At 38.0% G+C, this 16,559-nt stretch overlaps 1 protein-coding gene across 3 annotated transcripts in view; it reads left to right on the forward strand.

The window, feature by feature from the left end:
* The window catches only part of LOC127807426 (uncharacterized), a 44,843-nt gene that overhangs the window by 16,643 nt on the left and 11,641 nt on the right, over positions 1–16,559 (forward strand). The window contains exons 2-3 of one of the 3 annotated variants that reach the window (XR_008024682.1): positions 15,587–15,844; positions 15,937–16,187. The exons of 1 other annotated variant lie outside the window; for it this stretch is intronic. Coding sequence is in view for 1 of the 2 variants with exons in the window: in XM_052345265.1 (XP_052201225.1) it covers positions 14,995–15,507 (513 nt within the window). In the remaining variant the exon portion in view is untranslated. One more of the 3 variants, XM_052345265.1, reaches the window with a different exon arrangement.

Consider the following 16,559-nt stretch of genomic DNA (forward strand, 5'->3'; position numbering starts at 1 on the left):
ACCAAGATGATATCAATAAAATGGCTGAAGAAGGCTTAGTAATTTTATTGGATTTAATAGATGATACACATCTTATTAAGGCTAGATGAATGATTGTTGAAGGGCGCAATGGCGCTTGTCCTTCAGAACCTGTTCAAACTCAGATGGTCTTGTCCTCCTCATGTTTTTTGTTAGATGATAATGAGAGACGGAGAAGAGAGGAATGTGAGAGAGATGATAAAGAGGTGGATATTATAGGGAATTTGGATGTGGCTAGAGAAGATGAAGAAGGAAGGGGAGTCAAACCCTAGGGGTGCTCACCTTGACCTTATCTTTTTACTTTGCACTTTAAAACTTTTTAAATATTAATATTCAATGGCTACACTGATGATTTGATTGAATGTGTAGAGATGAGGCGGCTTCAGAGAACGACACGGGCCAGGCAGTAGGAATCAAAACGACGGGTGCAAGAGGCCCTTTAAAGGACACAACTTTCGATGACCCTAGCCTCATTTTTGGGAGAGGCTGGGGGAGAGGAATCTTTACAAGCCCAGAAGAACAGAAGGGTTAGGACAGATGGTGAGGGTCCTAGCTCCTTGAGAATTTATATGGACCAACTTTTAGAGAATTTTTTCAATTTCTCTACGATAGACCTTTCGCCATTCCCCCCACACGTAACAGGGCTGCTAAGGAAGGAGAGATTCCAGAGTCGTCACCATTGAGCCGAGGGGCCTAAGTGGCTATAATGGTTGTACAAGATGATTGGGAGGCTAGGGAAAATGTTGAGGCTCAAGTGGAGCTGGAAAGGCATCATGGCCAAAATCGGGCCATCAGCAATTTATCTTTTCCATAGCCAATGGAGCGATCGGGAAAGAGAGTGCTGGCTTCAAAGACTAGGGCACATCCACCCTTATTTCCTAACCTAGGCCTCATCTACCAGGGAGTGGTGCAAGTAGAGGGGCATGAGTTTTTGACTCACCTAGGGCTCCTAGATAGAGATACTATTTTGGAACTGGGTGTTGCGATGAGGCTAATGTATACCTTGGTAATGCTGCGAGATAAGGCAAGGTATTCAGGGGATACATTGAGCTAGCTTGACGTGGTGGAATAATATTTAACTATGGTATGGAAAACTTTGAATTTCTTTTTTAGCATCTCCTTGATGTTTATTACGGCTTATGATATTGGGATTTTTGCTTAACAGGGAATTCAACACCAAGCAATGGCCACAACGAAGGCTTAGATTTACCTGCTCAAGGCCTAGGCAGACAGAGATTGGATGGTCCACCGCACTCTACACTTACGGGATAAAGTGAGGGACCTAGAACATGAAGTCAGGGACCTTAAGGAACATGAGAGGTGGCCTCCCCAGCTTGAGCGTGAGGTGGAGAAGGTGAAGAAGGAGAACGAGTCCTTAAAGGGAGACGTGGAGTATCTTAGGAAAACTGAGGCAACGCTATTAAGGGCCAATTCGAGCTATTTGTTGAGTTGAAGCAAGCCTTGCAAGAAAGAGATGACACCTACTCCCAATTTTTGGAAGAGAAAAGGCAGGCTGATAAGCTATCCAATTAGCTCGGGGGAATGAGTATTGAGGCCATCAAGGCCGAAACAGTTAAGGAGTATCGATCATCTTGGGTGTGTTATGAGGAGAAAGAAAGATATGCTTTGAGTTTCACAAAGTATGGATTTTACTTGGCTAGGGAATATTTAGAGAGGACACACTCGGGCATTAACTTTTCGGATGTCATCTTCACGGGCGACGAGATTGGAGATATCTATGACAACATTGAATTCACTTATTTGAACTTTACTGAGGGAGCTCCTGGTCAGGAGGACGGATTTCCTTGGGCTTTGATTTAGGAAAGATTCATTATTGTGCCTCTACCCTGATCTTTTGCCTTTTTGGGGCTCATTATTCTTTTTTGTATTTTGAGAATTTAAACGTATATGAATACAATGAGCATTCTTTTGGTATTGGTTTAGATGACCAGTTGGGAGCCTCTCATGCGCATGAGCTACATGAATGCATGGAGCATGAATAAAAAGAGAGAAAATAATTAAATTGTTACCACTAAAAACATGTCCTCTCTTGGAGCGAGGTCTTGATACATGCGTGCCTATTAGGGTAATTGGGAATATCTTGTCCCAAGACATATATAGAATTTGAGATAAATATTCGTAGGTCCAAAGTGAGGCATGAGACATCCTGCATCTGACATCATTCAGGAGTACTATTGCCGCCACTTGCAACTAGGGGTGAGACATGTGTCTGAGTCCATCGACTGCCATTTACTCTTTGATATGTCTCCACTATGCCCCGGGGCCATTCGGGAGGGAGGACACTGACCCATAAAGTCCCTTTGTGGAAAGGTCTAATCGCGAGGAGTGGTACAAGGTCCTAGGCGCCCTAGTGCAGTAGAAAGGGTAAGTACTAGTGGACTTACACAGGAAAAACAATTTCTTACGACTCCATTCATTTCACCAATTGGTGCGTTGATGCATAGGGCTAGTGGAGGAGTCGTTCAAGGGAGTGACCCTGGTTTTTGTGTCCAAAGATGATGGGACTGTTCAAGATGCGAGAGCGTTGGGCCCGTAAGAGAGTTTTGGGTGGAGAGGATAGGGACCCTAATGGCACAGAGCGTGCTAAGGGGGGGCTCTATTTTGGTGATGCAGTTCGGTGGAAATTTTCCTAGGCCACTTACATCCACGATCAAAATACCAATATTTTGTCGAAGTGATTCGGCGAGATGCCTACTTCTGTTATGATAAGGTTTTGTTGAAGCAGTTCGGCGGGATGCCTACTTCTGCTATGATAAGGTTTAGTCAAAGCAATTTGGCGGGATGCATACTTCCACTATGATAAGATTTTGTTGAAGTGGTTTGGCGAGATGCCTACTTCCACTATGTTGGAGAATATTTTTATTTTAGCAGTTCGGCAGAGTGATTATGTCCACAAGATGTATCAAGGCACGACTCTTATGGCCCGACGTATGAAAGATAAGGGTGTCATTTTCTAACAATCGAGGTTTCAGTGTTTTCATTTTAGCGATTTGGATCCTTTCCTACGTCTACTCTTAGAGGTTTCCTTTTGACAAACCAATGTTTGGATAATTCGTCATATTACGAGAATTCCTCTGCTCGAAAATTTGGTTTATTCATATCTGTTTTATTATGAACTTGGGATTACAGGAGATGTACAATGGGTTAAGCCTAAGAGTTTCCATCCCCTTAGTTCCCCAGTCGGATTCACAATCTTTCCCTAAAATGCTGCAAAACAGAGGATGTAACACTCCGAAATTCTCCTGAATTTTCATTTACATCATCGGTAGCAAAAGAGTTACAAATACACACCGTGGGGCCGTCTTGCACACAACACCTCAGACAATCAAATATAAACAATTACAACATCAGACACCATGCCTACAACTCACCCCCAGAGACCTTTTTGGTCGAGATTACTCTGTACACGTAGCCTCCTAGAACTGACATGTCATGAGTCCACCCTCAACGTCAGCTTCCACACCTAGAATGATGTCAAAAACAAGGTGAGCCGTAAGGCTTAGCAACATTCAAAATGAAAGGGGCATAGTATGAAATTGACATGAAGTGGAATCACACTACCTGTCATATGACAGACAACTATGCTATGACTTACAATCTCCATATGCTCAACACGCTATACCCACCGATACCATACAATCAAGTATGTCAAGCACAATCATGCTATGTTATATCACATAATGCCCCCATGTCATGTTTGATGTCACATCATGCATAATGCTATGCTTTTCCACACCCGACACTCATGCTACAACACAAACTTTCTCAAATGCACTGATGCTCACACTACACGCGCTAATGTGCACCCCACACTCCAGGAGTATACCTATACAAATATGCCATGATACGATCACTTGCTCGGACACCACATGCCATGCACATATACATAGAGATGCCAGGACATAATCATTTGCTTATACAACACGCAACAATGTGCATTCCATATGCCATGTACGCATACATATATATATAAGGATGCCATGTTGGCATTGTGGACTATCATCGACCCTCATCCTAGCTCCAACCCAGGTGAGCCTATTGAGCCGTAGCTCTCTTGGCTACCCACAGAGCATGGAAAGTTGGATATCCCCATCTTGCAGTCACATCGCCGAGCAAAATAATAGGTGCACTAACACACATGTCAATATGTCATCCACATGCAATCTCATCATTATGATTTAACCAAGCATGTATCCCGTTCATATAGCCTTTCATGTTTTATACCCCATGGCATGGCTTACTTCTTGTGTGACACACACACTTATGCTCATGATATGCAATTGACCCTAAGGCCCACACATGTCAAGATGTACAATAATAACATGCATGGGTCAACACCCACAACTCTTATTAATCGTGTGTCGCCCTCACACAGAGGCCCATGGGACCCATACTGTCATGTACAAACAGCTTTTTCAATGCACGTGTAGGCACATAAATATCATGAATATCAAGGCATGCATGGACACATGATTACACCCATACTATGCCACATCTCAAACCATTTGACACACCCAGTTGATGCTACACAACATGTAGCCCATGTTTGTATGACCCTGCCACACCTAAGGCCTGAGGCCCCACTCCAACACTTACAGGTTAACATGCTAATATTTCATACAGTTTTGGGGCCAATTTATGTACCCTATTATGATGTACACATTTGTGCCACTTCATTCCTAGGATTAAGGGCAACGCCTGTCACTACTTACGCTATGGTCCAGTTCAGATTATTCAGTGACATTAGAAGTTAAGTAGAGGTTGGTCAATTGACTGCCACCGCCATGTAAGATAACCAGGTGGACACCCCAATAGCTCCCTGACCACACTGAGTCTCCTCGACTCTCTAAGAACCTAGCCCCACATGGGTTCGACATTTTTCCCAAGAAAGCGGGCGATACAAAACCCCGTGATGATTAGATTTGAATATCGCAAGGAGTCTTATATTCAACTCAACCACAACCAACTGACTCATCAGTAACTCATAAGTTATAAAATGGTTACACACGTATTTATATAATTAATGTATGGAACCGAATCAAAGTAAGGGAGGGAGTAAATTACATAAAAATGGCAGGGTTTTGAATACGATTTAAAGAGTACGCTAAGAGGGGCTAGAACTTGCTTTTAAATAGCCGATTCCCGCCTTCTTCACACGCCCGTTGCGAAGTACCATGTTCATAACAAATGATGAGTTCTCGGCCCCAAATAATTAATTTTAATTGTGAAAAACTTGTAATTTAATCGCGTAGACTTCTAATAATTTTTTTTACTTACTTAGCCACTTTAAACACTAAATAACTCCAAAATTTCCCTATTTTCTCTTGGATTTCTCCCAAAATTTTGCCTAATTTCTACTGCTACTTGAGCCTCCTCTTTCCCCCATTTGTTCTTCTACTTCTCCCACACGAATTCTGCTTGAAATGGGCCTTAAATCATCTAAAAATAAGTAGCTGAGACACGACCACGTGACGCCACCAACAGCTGTGCACGGCTACCACCACACCAGCCCAAAACGACACATTTCCCCCCAAGCGCACAACTTTCCCCCAGCTTTGAACTCTTAACCAACCACAACCCCATGCACGCACATACCGTCTGAGCTAGCATCGCCTTTAACTATAATATGTCCCTTATTAAATTTAAGGTGATTCTGCGGCCCTTTTCGAAAATTGCACATAACACCCATAATTTCTGATAATTAACACACACTCCACCATATTAATATCACTAGCACCCCAACCTTCTGCAAATTCTCAAATATACCCCTTTCCATAAATACATTAATTTCATGAGTACACTACCACATATTGGAAATTCCATAAATACCCCCAAACAAAATATTTAATTATCTTAGTTGTCCAATTCACTACCCGACATCCAATTTCACAAAATTACAAATGGACACCCCATGTCAAACTCACCGGCCCTAGAACACCTCAACGAGCTATTAAAGGATTCCTCAAGCAAAATTCTTAAAACTATAAATCCTTGATAGATTATTTTCGATTCTCAAATTTACACACCATTATTATTTTTCCCAAAATAGTGGGACGTTACAAAGGATACAAACAGATACATGTTACCCTATATACAGTCACCGACGTCTTCGATTTACAAGAACTTAGTAACTTCTTCACTTGGCTACTTCTGCTTGTAAGTCGGTGACACCTGATCTGCGATCTGGAACAACTTAGTCCTGCATATGGTATTCTTAAAGCGATTAATATAACGCTGCAGGTGCTTACAATGATCCCTTACCTTTGGAATATGGTGAAGGGTAATGAGAAACTCTCGTCACAGCTGATCACGAGACTTGAGTAAGCCAGGGTGGAATGCCAAACACCTTTTGGCAAAAGGGGCGGAGACTGGTTGTAGAAAAATGCCACTACATAGTTGTCTTCTTGGATCGACAATACAACTAATGTAGAAGGCGCTAATAATTAATCTCATTTCGTCGGCATTTTGTGTAGCTTTACCAATTCCTGCCTACCCTATTACTTTGAAATCTCCCCGAACTTGAAAAAATTATCTGAGTAAGTTGGGAAGTTCGAGGAAACGCCTCCTTTGGCATGGAAGGGATATATTTGAGGGAAATAGCATGCAAGAGGGGTTACCTCCTTGGATCATAGAATGCTCTGGAAGACGTATCTCAAGAGGTCTTTTCCCGTGAAAGAGGCTTTCACAATCTTCATTCTTCACAACAATACTCCTCTATAGGCACCTGTATTGCTAGGGAGAACGATCCATGGCCGTCAAATATGTGTTCGAGAATTGATGTGCCTTCGAACTTGGCCTTTATCAATAGGAGGATCGTTATCCTCACTTCCCACTTACCTAGCCTGAATCCCTGCTTTGATAAACAACATGGATGCCTAGTAGAGATACAGGGTGGGGAGATGCGTTCTTCTCTCGAGGGTCATTGTAATAATGGGAGAAAAATCTTGGAAGGCTCATAATAGTAAGAGAAAAACCTTGCAAAAAACTCCCTAATGCCTTCCTAGAGGATTCAAACCATAGCTCATTGGGAGGCACTATAGGATGAAGTGGGAGCACAACATCTTCTCACAACTAACCCTTATGGTGGTAGCTAAGGGATGGATTTTTGCTCATTTCCCACAGATAGCAGCAAATTGTTGTTGCCAAACTACAACAATTAAATTTATTTGTCTTGGGATAAGCTAGAATAGAGTCATTCACCATGGAAGAGGGTTCGAGATGCCATGAGCGAGGCCAAACATATTTGGAACATGTCGGAGCTAGAACCCGGATGGGTCATCGGGGGCTTCCGGAGGTGTTGCACGGATGAGCCTTTGGGGAGTCAAGAGGAAGGGATCTCGATAGGTCTTCGGGAGGCAGAGCCTTCAGTCTTTTCGGTGAGCTAGGCTGGGACTTAGCCTGTAGTTACAAATAGAAGTTAGAAAGGCATGCGGGAGACTTCCCCATGCCGGCCTTCTGATGCCAAAGTTAGACAATAATCTGAAATATGTCCAAAGTATGATGTATGATGCAAGTGTATCTCTATTCCATGTCTCGAAGGGATATTTATGTTCCCGAATAGGTTTAGAGAGAGATTAAGTGTTAGGACAGGGGTATGAAGAGAGTCTAGGGGATCAGTGGAGCCAAAAGATCAAAATGATCCATTTGCCTTCAAAGTGGTGAGACCCATAGTTGAGCCCAAAAACTCTTTCGGGCAGTGCCTTAGGGAGGTTGAAGGGCATAGAGAAGTCTTTGAGGTGGGGGCACCCTGATGGCTATCTCTGGGTAGCCCCAAAGAGGGCTTTAGGCCACTTGATGACTTAAGTTTGGGAGACCCCGAAGGGTGTCCTTGGACTTGGGCAAAAAGATGCATGCTAGGCTGATCTCGAAGGACCCATTGGGGGTTTAGGAGGATTCTATCTCAGAGACTGTCCGGGAAAGAATGAACTTGGAAATTGCTTTATAACTCAAGGAAATTTTAAGGCACCCCATAACAAACATATATAAAAAAAAAATTAAAAACCATTTTGACACTATAACTCCCTCTTGATTTGAGAAACCAATATGATTGAAATTTTAATTATAAAGGTAAACTCATAATTCAAAATCATCAAAACTCATAAACATGGAGAGTTTAGAAATGGAGATATACCATCCAAGGTTTAATTGATAAACTCTTTCTCACTCTTGGTTGGCAATACATCATTTGGGGTTGAATTTTTTCTTCATCCCCCTTTCCTTCATGCTTGATTCATTTATAAAGATTTCTCTTTTAGTTTCATTTGGATGCTAAGCAAACCTACAAAAATGAATTATCCATAAGATTTTGGTACCCAAACCACTTTGGGTTCACTATTGTTAGTATAAAGAGTTCCCATTGAAACCCATATTTGTTTAAAATTTGTGGGATAGTTTCTTATAAAACCTTTGTTTATAAAATGACACCAATAGTTAGAATGTGATCCAAAGGATTTTTGTTTCCTTTTTATGAAATTGGTTTGCTTTTTATCCTTATGCACATTCTTATGAAAATGAGAATTTTTTGGCATCAAAACATGTTTGGATCTTTGAGGATTAGCATGAGAAACATTAGAAAGTTTAGTTTCCTTAGGAATCCATTTCATATTAGGACCACTAGATGATTTCCTTTTCAAAGGACAACAAAATGTAATGTGGCCTATCTTACAATAATAAAAACATTTAATATCATAAGAGGTGTGTAAAGATGAGCTTTTAACATTAGTTCTTTGACTATAAAAATTTTGAACACCTATGTCATAATACATGAATTTCAAATCCTCCTTTTTAAAATAGGTTTCTCATTCAAAGCACTATTAGAGGATTTCAATTGAATTGCTTTCAAATCTTTTTTCATTAAACATTCTTTATTGGAAGCAAACAAATATTCATTCTTTGATTTTAAAACCTCCAACTCATTTGATAACAAATCAAATTGTTTTTGAAGAGTTTTGTTTTCAAACATAGTTTTTTCAAAATTTACATATAAATCATTAATGACATTTAATAACTCTTCTTTTGAAAAATCGTTCTCAATATCATTGTTATCATCAATAACATAAATAGAAGTAGAGGTTATCCCCTTTTTTTTCTTTACCATGAAGGATGTGTTTGAATTTAAGCTTTCTCCTCTTGAGATAAAAGGGTTGTCTTTCTCCTGTAATTGTTGATTATTCAAAATATTTTCAACATGCAAACTTTCATCAACATGCTTTCAAGCTTCATTTGATAGATATAATGAATCTTGGGTATTCAATATATCCATAGCATTTAAACACATATAAATTTTTGCATAAATATTTTCCTGTAAAGCTTGATGCAAAATTTTCATGGTTTTAATGTTTAAAACAAAATAGTTTTTGTCATCGTCATTCCAGATAGATTTTGGTTTTGAAACAAATCCTTTTTCCACAATAGTACACAAATTAAAAACAATGGATGTCATGAAAACACAAATTTCTTTTTTTCAAAAATCATAGTATGAGCCATCAAAATAAGGTGCCATATCAATAGGATATCCTTCCTTAGACATGGAAACCTTCATGAATGTCATGGATCTCTCCTTAGGTTGTTAGACCTAAAAACAAGGAGTTATGCTCTGATACCAATTGTTGGATTTGGCACAATGAATGGCACCACACACCCAAGAGGGGGGTGAATTAGGTGTTTGAAAGATAGCTTAAGATTTGAAAATCTTTTACTTAAAATGAGGTTTTAGTGAGTTAAAAAGGACATATGAAATGTCAAAACAAATGCTTAAAGAAAATAAAACAAGAAAGATAAAGGACACGAAGGATTTGTAGTGGTCGAGTTAAACCAAACTCAATCTACTCCCTTAACTCTTCACTAAGAATTTTCAAGCATTAACTAAAATTTCTTACCAAACCCACTAAGCCCTTTAGCATAAATAACTAGGAAATAAAAAAATGATACAAAATAGAGGATTTGAGAGTGGACACTCTCAGTTATAATGTCTCTCAAAATACACACAAAGCTTAGACAAAATGATACAAATGAAGATCAAGCCTTTAGAGAGAAAAATAAAGCGTAAACACTTGTAAGCCCAAATAAAATGATTTTGTAAACTTAAATCAACTCATTCCCATCTATTTTTCTTCTCCAGAGCATCCATGAGTTGTATTTATAGGCTTTTTCAAAGCTTTAAAAGAAACAAGCCGTTTATAGCCGTTAGACCTACAAAACTAACCGTTAAAGTGAAAATTGGTTGACTGGGTCCAAAATGGTCGATCGAAAATAATGCAAAAGCGGTCAATCAGGCATGACCAATAGCTTGCAACAAATTGGTCGATTGGCTATGGAAGCCAGTCAATAGCCCAAGCAAAAATAGTAGACACTTTAAGAGAAAACAATTCACCACTTTTCAAAAATGGTCGACCGTTTTTCAAAAACAATTAACATGTTGGCCTCCAAAATAAAACATGGATTCAATTTTCAAGTGCTTCAAAACCATTTTTGATAAATAAACTTTAAACAAATCTTTTGACAATAAAACTTGATCTTTCCAAATGCCATTAAGAAAATTGAGAGCATATTTTGGTATTGGATGAAATTGAATTTCTTGATAAATTGATTTTCATGTTGGTGCTTGAAAAGAAAGAAAGATGCACCAAACCAAATTTTCAACATAAAATCAACATTGTTTTCATTATCAAAATCATGACAAAGGCAAAACAACAAAACCAAATGACATAGGTTTGTTTGATAAACGATAAATGACAATCATTACTTCATTCGTCATAATGAGTATGAGAAGTGTTGAATATCACGTTTGTTCATGTGCATAAAGAAATAAAAATATTTTTGAATGTCACCAAGTGGTTCATCACCTAACCTAACATATTCCTATGTGCCAACGAGAAATTTAAATGCATTGAAAGGGAAAAAGAAGGTGACTAGATGAAAGGGAATTCTTAATTTTATTTCTGTCAGTATATTGTATCTTTTGAAATTCTTTATTTGACTTGGGGCATGTAATAAATTTTGTTCAATGTAATTTCTCAATTCTTACATGTTATTTAGGTTCGGTTGCCTTAATTTTAGTCAAATGGCTAAAAAGAAAATTTAGGAAAATTATTGAGCATAAAGGTAATAAAAAAATTCCTAAATTTCCAAGGTAATAATGCACTAGAAGAGTGAGGCATTACAGTTCATAGCTTTGTTAACATATCATGGAATATGAGGTTCACTTATAATTCGCTTGAGCTTACTATTTCCTTAGTAACTCACTAGGGATTTCTTACCTAGTACCACTCCCTGGGGGTATTGTTCATGTCCCTAGTACTAGCTTGTTAGAGATTGACCATACCTTGTTATCGACCCATTAGGGTTAACCTTTCACCATTGTTGTCCTTTCTAGGACTTATCGAAGTCTTATCTACCTTAAGTCTAGGTATGTCTTTATATGCACACTATGCGTACTTTATCTAGAGCTACTCTATAAGTATAATTAGTCATGTATGGCACCATTTTTCCATAATTACACTTGTTGGGGGTACACATGTTATCAGTTACATCTTTGTCTGTTAACATTATTATTGGCTACATAGTTACTTGCAATCCCCAACCTTAGTTGGTTAAGGTTTACTTATTTATATAGCTCACTATATACCCTATACATGTTACTGACCATAATTAGAGCTCATTAATATTCAACTAGTTAGGTATAGAGTACTAACAAACATGTTTTTACATGTTAGGGCATACTTTAATGTTAGTAGTGCCTAATTATTGTATCTAGACTACTCATTTTAGCTATCTAGGTACTTGCCATGTAATTGTTAATCTTAACCCTACAAGTACCATTAACTTATGTAAGCATACTAGGATAAGGTTTCTTACCTTAGGGTTTTCTCATCCTAGTACTGCTTGTGACTAAGTGCGCTTGACTTAGGGTGTTTGATTAAAAACCAACACTTAGGTGCTAGCATGGCTATTTATTTGGCTTGGACCTCAATTCCTAGTTAAACCAAATATCATCCATCAATTACTTGGACCATAGCTTTACTAAATCACATAATGACCTAGTTATTTAAGGTAATTACATCCAGACCTCAAAGAATGTAATTATACCATTATGACCCTTTATATGTGCATGTAGGTATTTGACATCAAGACATCGCATCTAGCAAAAATAGATGGAATTCATCACAATCAAGGAAATTGAAGCATACCCAACATTAAGTCTATAGGGTGGTTGAGCCAAGGCCAGGGTATTCTCTCAAGTTTTATCGTAAGTCTTCATGATGTCTAATACATGCAAAGGTGTTTCCTAGAAAAATAACTCAATAGGGGGTGAATTGAGTTTTGAAAAAAAAAATTATTGAGATTATTTCACTAAGCTTTTTTGTGTAATGAGTTTGATTTTAAGTGTGTTTTACTGATAAATGTAGATATGCAAGTATAACACAATCAAACACAAACACACAAGATTTGTGGAGGTTTGACTTGAAGAGCCTACATATCCTCTCTCTTCAAACTCAAGCTTGAAGGTTTCACTATGCAACAAAAAACAGCCATAACATGTAATAGAAGCTAGAAACCTTATAATAATCCCTTTACTTAACAAGAATGCTCTTAACCTAAGTCGAAATCGATCATAATTAATGTGAGATCCTTTTACATATAGATGAGTTAATTACAATAACAATAAATGACTAGTAACTGTTAATGTTGTGTGCTCTGATGCTACATTTGGATGACATCTAGCAGGCTTTTTTTTATGCATTTACTGTATCTTTATATAAATTAATAAAATGTAAGGTTTTCTTTATTCATATTTTTTTCCAATCAATTATATGAATGAGTCCCTAGATCTTTTGTGTGAGAATCTTATTCTCAAGGTGTTGAGACTGCGTGACATGATTCTCTAGTAACAAAACTTCTTAAACTATTCTTATTCCTTGGATTCTTTAGATGGGGACTTCGATTAATTGAGTATGGACTAGCACATGGGTTTCTATCTCGTTCAGTATGGGGATACTGATGGGAGAATGGTGTGTCACAGGCCATATGATAGAATGATATGTTATACATCATATGACATGAGATGTTGTTAGTAAACCTGTAAGTGGTTGTTGTTAGGAACCGGCCAACCGTGTAGCTTCGATTCTGCCTTCTTTGATCCGTAGAGTTTGCTAGCACTACTCGAGGCGTCGCGAAAAAGGGTCGATCGTGTGGACTGACTTGGAGGAGTTTGCGCTTGCAACTCTATGGATCAAAGAAGGCAGAATCGAAGCTACACGGTTGGCCGGTTCCTAACAGTGGTATCAGAGCGTTCAGGTTATCTCGAACCTTTAAACGGTTTCATTAGTTTGCATATTTGATTCAGTCTTCGATTATGGCAGCAACAAATCTGTTTCATTTTTACATCTGCCATGTCTTGATGGATTATTGATGTAATAATGATTCCTGTATTGTTATCGATTCTGCCATGTATTGATGGTATGTTTATGTATCAAATAGCATGCTAAGATGGTAGATTATTAAGTTCTGTAATTGGTTTTTAATACAATATGAAACTGATATATAGAAACGATTTAAATCTGCCATTGTTTTGCTGTTTTTGTGATGCTGTGAAACTGATATACAACATGTTCGAAAGGAATCAGATGGATTTGTTTTGATATGATCAACTTAAAATCCAGAAACGGTTTTGTTATCTGCTCGAACAATTCATTATCTGTTATGATTTGATCAATTCGAGATAATGATCTAATCGAATAGAAGCATCCTGATATGATAAAAAACGAACAGCAATATTGATGTGATCAGTATTTGTTCATAGTTTGATATGATCAGTATGTGTTCGAACAGTTTGCAGTGTGTGTTAAGTTTATGATATGATCAAAACTGAACACCGAGTAGTTTCTGATATGATCTTAAACGAACAGCATTATGTTGATTTACATATTGATGCAAGGGTTATGTGATATGATCTAATCTGTCCAACAATTTGATGTTGTATGTTTCTATTCTGTAAAATTTTGGTCTGGGGGCGTTGCCCCCGAGTCCCCAGCAAGAGGCGCTGCCCCCTGCACCCCCGCGAGCTGGCGGCAGCTCGACCCCGTCGGGGGCGTTGCCCCCGAACCCCCGTATAGGGTGGAACATAATCTGTTATGTGCATAAGATATGCAAAAGCTGAAAAACTGTTTTGTTTACATGTCCTTTTAACTTGTATTCAATTGCTATCTTCATTGCTTGAGATGGTGTTATTAATTTTAATATACATGCTTATAACATGTTGATATCATTGTGTATTAGATGCATGCTTATGATGAATTGATTATGCAATGTGTTAAATGCATGTAATATGATATATATGATAGATTAAAACCCCTCGCTTAAAATTGTTTTAAGAATGAATTTTAAGTCATGAACGGGGAAATCAAAAGAGTTTAATTTCTCCATGGCCTTCCATCATTGGCATATAATATAAGGTTTTCATGTTTGATATGTATCGCCAATATTATTTGGGGCATACTAAGTATGGCAATCTATATCATATGTTATACATGATGATGTACATTAGGTGATATGTAGACATACTATCGTCAATATTATTTGGGGGTATCTCTATTTGTCACACTTGTGGTTAATGATGGTTTGACTTAACATGTTTTGCATGAGAGCATCAATAGTATTTGAGTTTATGCAAATATGAGGCAAAATATTTTAAGGGTTACATGAGATGTAATTGGTAAGAGTTACCTACCTTTTAAAATTACTATAAGAGCTTTGATATTATTCGAGTTTATGGTAATTCTGATTGGGTCTCAATCCCACTAGAAAGCCTATGTATTTAAGCTTTCCAAATCTTATTTTGAGGGTGCTAAGATTTGATTAAAATAGTGGGAGTATCACTTATGACAAAAGGTCCTTAATCATATGTGAATGTAATTGATTAAATGTTTAAATGTATGATCATGTTTATCTTTGCAGATTTGTGAAATCAAAATGGCCAAGAATCCGCTTGCAGGTTTGCTAGACACTAATAAGTTGACAGGTCCCAATTATCTGGATTGGCTAAGGAATCTCAAAATTGTTTTGGATTCCGAAAAGATAACATACGTTATGGATAAGGCCCCACCTGAAAAAGTTTCAGAGGCGTCCACCCCAGAGGAACTTACCACTTGGCAAAAGTGGAAAGATGACGATCTTCAGGCTCGTTGCTATATGATGGCATCGATGTCAAATGAGCTACAAAAGCAGCACGAGAAAATGGAGCATGCAACAGAGATTCATTTGCACCTACAAGAGTTGTATGGTGAGCAGACTAGACATGTGAGATATCAGATCTCAAAGGAGCTTTTCAGGGCCCGTATGACGGATAGTGAATCTGTCAATACTCATGTATTGAAGATGATAAGCCTGAATGAAAAGCTTGAGTCTTTGAATGTTGTCATGGATAATGATCTATATGTAGATCTTATTTTACAATCTCTTCCTGATTGATTTGATCATTTTGTCATGAACTTCAATATGCATAAGCTTGAAACTACTCTTCCTGAGTTGCTTAACATGTTGAAAACAGCTGAAATGACAATGAAGAAGGATAAACCTGTCATGCTCATTGGTTCCTCACATTCCTCTAAACCAAAGAAGAATTGGTCAAAGCAAGGAAAGGAGAAGAGTTCTCAAAAGGGGAAGACAAAGCCAAAGGGTGGAGTTAAGAAAGCAAAGCCAAGTCAGTCAGAGAAAGGAAATTGCTTCCATTGTGGAAAGCTTGGGCACTGGAAAAGGAATTGCAAGACTTATCTTGCAGAACTGAAATAGAAACGTTCTGATTCAGGTATGTACTTTGTTGAAATTAACCTTTCAGTTAATGATGCTTCTTGGGTATTAGATACCGGATGTGGTAGTCATATTTGTAATGATTTGCAGTTGATGACAACAAGCAGGAGGCTAAATAAAGATGAGGCTTCTCTACGGCTTGGGAATGGAGCAAGAGTTGCTGCTATAGCCATAGGGACAGTTTATTTAGTTTTAGAATCTGGAATAAAGTTAGTTTTGAATGATTGTTTTTATGTGCCAGACATTATTAAGAACATTATTTCTGTTCCTGTTTTGGACAAGGAAGGTTTTAATTTTACAATAGCAAATGGAGTTTGTTCTATTTTCAAAAATGGTTTTTTATATGGTACTGGTGCATTATCAAATAATTTGTATTCTGTTCAAACTAAAGATTCCATGATTTGTCTACAACAAAGTAACAAAAGAAAGGCTGATGATCAAAATTATGCTTACATGTGGCATTTGAGATTAGGTCATATTTCCAAAGACAGGATAAATGAGTTGGTTAAAAATGGGCTATTGAACTTGTTTGACTTATAGTCACTTCCAACTTGTGAATCGTGTCTTAAAGGAAAGATAACGAAATCTCCATTTGTTGGACAAGTGGAGCGTGCATCTAACCTATTGGATTTGATCCATTCAGATGTCTGTGGGCCACTAAATGTTAGTGCAAGAGGTGGTTTTTCATACTTTATTACCTTCACCGATGATTT

The sequence above is a fragment of the Diospyros lotus genome, chromosome 8 (assembly GCF_014633365.1).
Source record: "Diospyros lotus cultivar Yz01 chromosome 8, ASM1463336v1, whole genome shotgun sequence".
NCBI lineage: Eukaryota > Viridiplantae > Streptophyta > Magnoliopsida > Ericales > Ebenaceae > Diospyros > Diospyros lotus.